At 41.9% G+C, this 3,259-nt stretch overlaps 2 protein-coding genes across 3 annotated transcripts in view; one reads left to right on the forward strand and one right to left on the reverse strand.

The window, feature by feature from the left end:
- chs1 (chitin synthase 1) overlaps positions 1-883 on the forward strand; it is a 15,935-nt gene extending 15,052 nt beyond the window's left edge. The window contains exon 35 of the mRNA XM_019895810.1: positions 309-883. Within this exon, the coding sequence (XP_019751369.1) occupies positions 309-383 (75 nt within the window). The 3' untranslated portion in view covers positions 384-883. The remainder of the gene's footprint in view (positions 1-308) is intronic.
- A 438-nt stretch (positions 884-1,321) lies between these two features.
- Positions 1,322-3,259, reverse strand: part of ddx21 (DEAD (Asp-Glu-Ala-Asp) box helicase 21) — a 9,237-nt gene continuing 7,299 nt past the window's right edge. For both annotated transcript variants that reach the window (XM_019895899.1, XM_019895898.1), the window contains 3 exons: positions 2,982-3,116; positions 2,759-2,803; positions 1,322-2,216 (listed from right to left, as the gene is read on the reverse strand). In XM_019895899.1, the coding sequence (XP_019751458.1) occupies positions 1,974-2,216; positions 2,759-2,803; positions 2,982-3,116 (423 nt within the window). In that variant the 3' untranslated portion in view covers positions 1,322-1,973. The remainder of the gene's footprint in view (positions 2,217-2,758; positions 2,804-2,981; positions 3,117-3,259) is intronic.

Here is a 3,259-nt window from a genome sequence, read left to right on the forward strand (position 1 = left end):
TATGTGTGTGTGTGTGTGTGTGTGTGTGTGTGTGTGCGTGTGCGTGTGTGCGTGCGTGCGTGCGTGTGTTTAAAACCTAAAAATCAAGTCTATTTGAGTAGGGTTTTCTTCGGATGTGTCCAAATCTGTCAGGCCGTTGGTACTTTCTTGTACACAGCAAACCTTCAACTCACTCAAAAGATTAAAACTACAATCTCAATCAGAGATGGGCAAAACAACATAAAGCCAGCTCATTGTCTTTTATATACTCTCTCGAAAGTCCTGTGATAGTATACCGGTACTTAAAATTTGTTGCATTCATTCTCCAGGAGGATGACGACGATGGCTTGATCTTAGAGAACCATAACACCAGTGGACTCAGCATCACAAGCGATGACTTGTAGCTGCTGGATGCCTTTTGTGATTGTACTTGTGCCTCATTGCTGTCCTTCTCTATAATTTGCTTATCATACGGTTATGTTTTCTGAAGCTAAAGTCAAAGGTGTCATAAAGCATTCCAAGGGTTTAATCTTTTGTCAACTTACCCTGAGTCACATTCACTATTCTCAAAGGAATACAGAAAAATCAGTAACTAAATTTCCTATATATTGCATGTCAGTTTCACTCTATTAGGATTGAACTGAGGGTAAATGTTTGCCTTTCTGTGGGACTTGGTATGGTCATGTGTTACAATCTGGAATCTGAACAGTCCATCCCTGAAAATGGATTTAAATTGCTACTTTTGCACATTGTTGGGGGAAATATTTATGACTTTGTACTGTTTGACATACTGTTGGTTTGATGGTTTTTTTTTTAAATCAGGTTCAGATCATGAATAAATGGTTTGATGAAAATTACCGGCAATATTTTTCATAATACTGCAATAAAATGTTCGAAAACACAATTGTGCAGTATGTTAATGACATTGCCATAAACGTTATTTTTTGAAGTAGAACTATATAGGCAGAAAAGGCTATTTCAGAAGCAGTGTTATTCTTGGCCATTCTTGTGTGCTTTCATCTGTGTTGCTGGTCACTAACCTGCTGGACGAATTGACACTGCAGCTGAGACCAATTTTGGTCACTTCGTAACAGGGACTGTTTAGGTTGCCTTGCGATTGTGCATCCTACAGATTCAAAACACGAAGCAAGAGAACGGCTCCTCCTCGTCTGACAATTACTGTTCTGTTCTTCATAGTCTTCATTTTTGACATTAACTGTGACAAGAGACTTGATCTCAGCATGCAAAGATTTCGGTGATTGTCGTGGGTCTCCTTAAAAGCAAGATAGCAACAATTTAGCCGATGTAAGTGGTTACGTTTCAATCAGTGAAGACACACAACATGGGTTGACCTTTTTTTAATGAACACATTTCACTAAAAGAGCAGTCAAACACAGGCAGTAAAATGAGGCAATTGCAAAGCAATCATCCGATATTTTGGGGAGAATGTTTCAGCTGAGGTAAGGCAACACGAGTGACTCCACCACTATAAAGGTTGACAACCTCTGATCACTTCACCCAAAGGGTGGGGGGCGCACAAATAACTCCTACATGAGAGCCTCGCGCTGCCACTTTTCCCCAAATGCAAAGTAAAAACAAGTTATGCAACTCAGTGACATAATTCTCCTTTCACTAACATTCACTTTGGATATCAGTAATGTACTGATTTGGAAAGTGAACGCTCAGCATGTCAGTTGGCGAGTTGGAGCAAAGTCTGTTCGTATAAATGGCTGCCATTGGTCCAACATGTGATCCTTGATAGCCACGAGCAAACCAAGCTGTGCTATTTATTTCCATATGAACCTCCTTGTGTGTTACGTTGAATATAAACTTTGAAAACATGTTATGAATACCTGACACCGCTGTATCATCGAGTCATAGAGGGGAGTTGAACATGCTAATTGTGGCTTCCAACTGACAGCCAATAGAAAACACTGCTCGCCCAAAGGCAAGACAGTCAGTCCTATTAGTCCAAAGGGTTGGCAGTTCAGGGATCAAAACGCTTGGCTGAAGTAGCGTTTTTGTCCGACTCTATTCCTGCCATCACCCCTGCTGCCTCGACGGAACCCATTGCCACCACGCCCACCTCTTCCACCAAAACTCCGGCCCCGTCCTCCTTGGAATCTTCCTCCTCTATCTCCTCCTCTGTCGCTGCGGATGTTGTGCGGCTTCTCCTCCATTTCGGGGAGCTCTGTGGCCACGGTCAGCTGCCAGCGGCGACCATCTTTCCAGCCCTCCTATTAACGAACAAGAGGCAGGATGCAACGCAATGACCAAACAAACTACAGTGGTGCCTTGAATCACAAGTTCAATTTATTCATCCCCAAAGAATAGAATAGAAACGCCATCAAACTGTTCCAGCACCGGGTCAGCCCCCCCACCCCCAGACCCCCAAAAAAAAACAGTTTTTCAAAATGTAAAATGGGAACTTAGGACATCAACACACAGGCTTTCCTTCAACATATGTACCTCCTGACAAAGTGTTTTCAGCTGCTGGATTTTCTATCACAAACATGCATTTACACTTGCCACACAGCTAAAATTTCCTCGGGAAAAATAATCCTTGAGCAGCATAAAATGTTTTATTCGTTTACCGCTGTCGTGTGCATTTGTATGTAAAGTGGAGCCTCAGCACTCTCTTCTTCACACTATTTTCATTCTCTTAACAATGTAGTAACAGTGTAATTTCATCCAGCAAAAAAATTTACATTCTCTCCATTGTTGTCCTGTTTTGCATATAATGCAGACGTTAAGGAGAGGAATAAATATATGTGCTTACCTGATACTCCTTGACTTTGGCAACTGGGATATCAAAGCACACGCCCTATTGGAAACACATTTGATAAAATGCAATGATTAAATTTAATGGTAAGAGCTTTGTTTTGGGGAGGAAGAAAAAAATCATTATTCAGATCGTCTATATGTCAGTGGCTTTCAAAATGTGCGCGTATGTAGTAGCCTTTCAGTACAATTGGCAAATCACTTAAGTCAACAATATGTACCATTTTTCCTTTGAGGAAGTTCATTCTATAAATGTCGTTTTCAACGTTCTCTCCCAGCTGTTCTTTGATGGTTTTCCAGGCAAGACCCATAGAGTGCATCTCCTGAGAGCATATCAACTGCATGGTGGTGTAACCCTGGGCAAACAAACAGTAACATAATATACCATATTTTGAAGACAATAAGGTACATTTAAAAGACTTAAATTTTCTCCAAAATGGATGGAGCGCCGAATCATGGGGGGGGGGGGGGGGGGCCGCGGGCCCGCTCTGCCCCCCCC

Source organism: Hippocampus comes, unplaced genomic scaffold, assembly GCF_001891065.2.
Source record: "Hippocampus comes isolate QL1 unplaced genomic scaffold, H_comes_QL1_v1.1 scaffold80, whole genome shotgun sequence".
In the NCBI taxonomy this organism is placed as follows: Eukaryota; Metazoa; Chordata; class Actinopteri; order Syngnathiformes; family Syngnathidae; genus Hippocampus; species Hippocampus comes.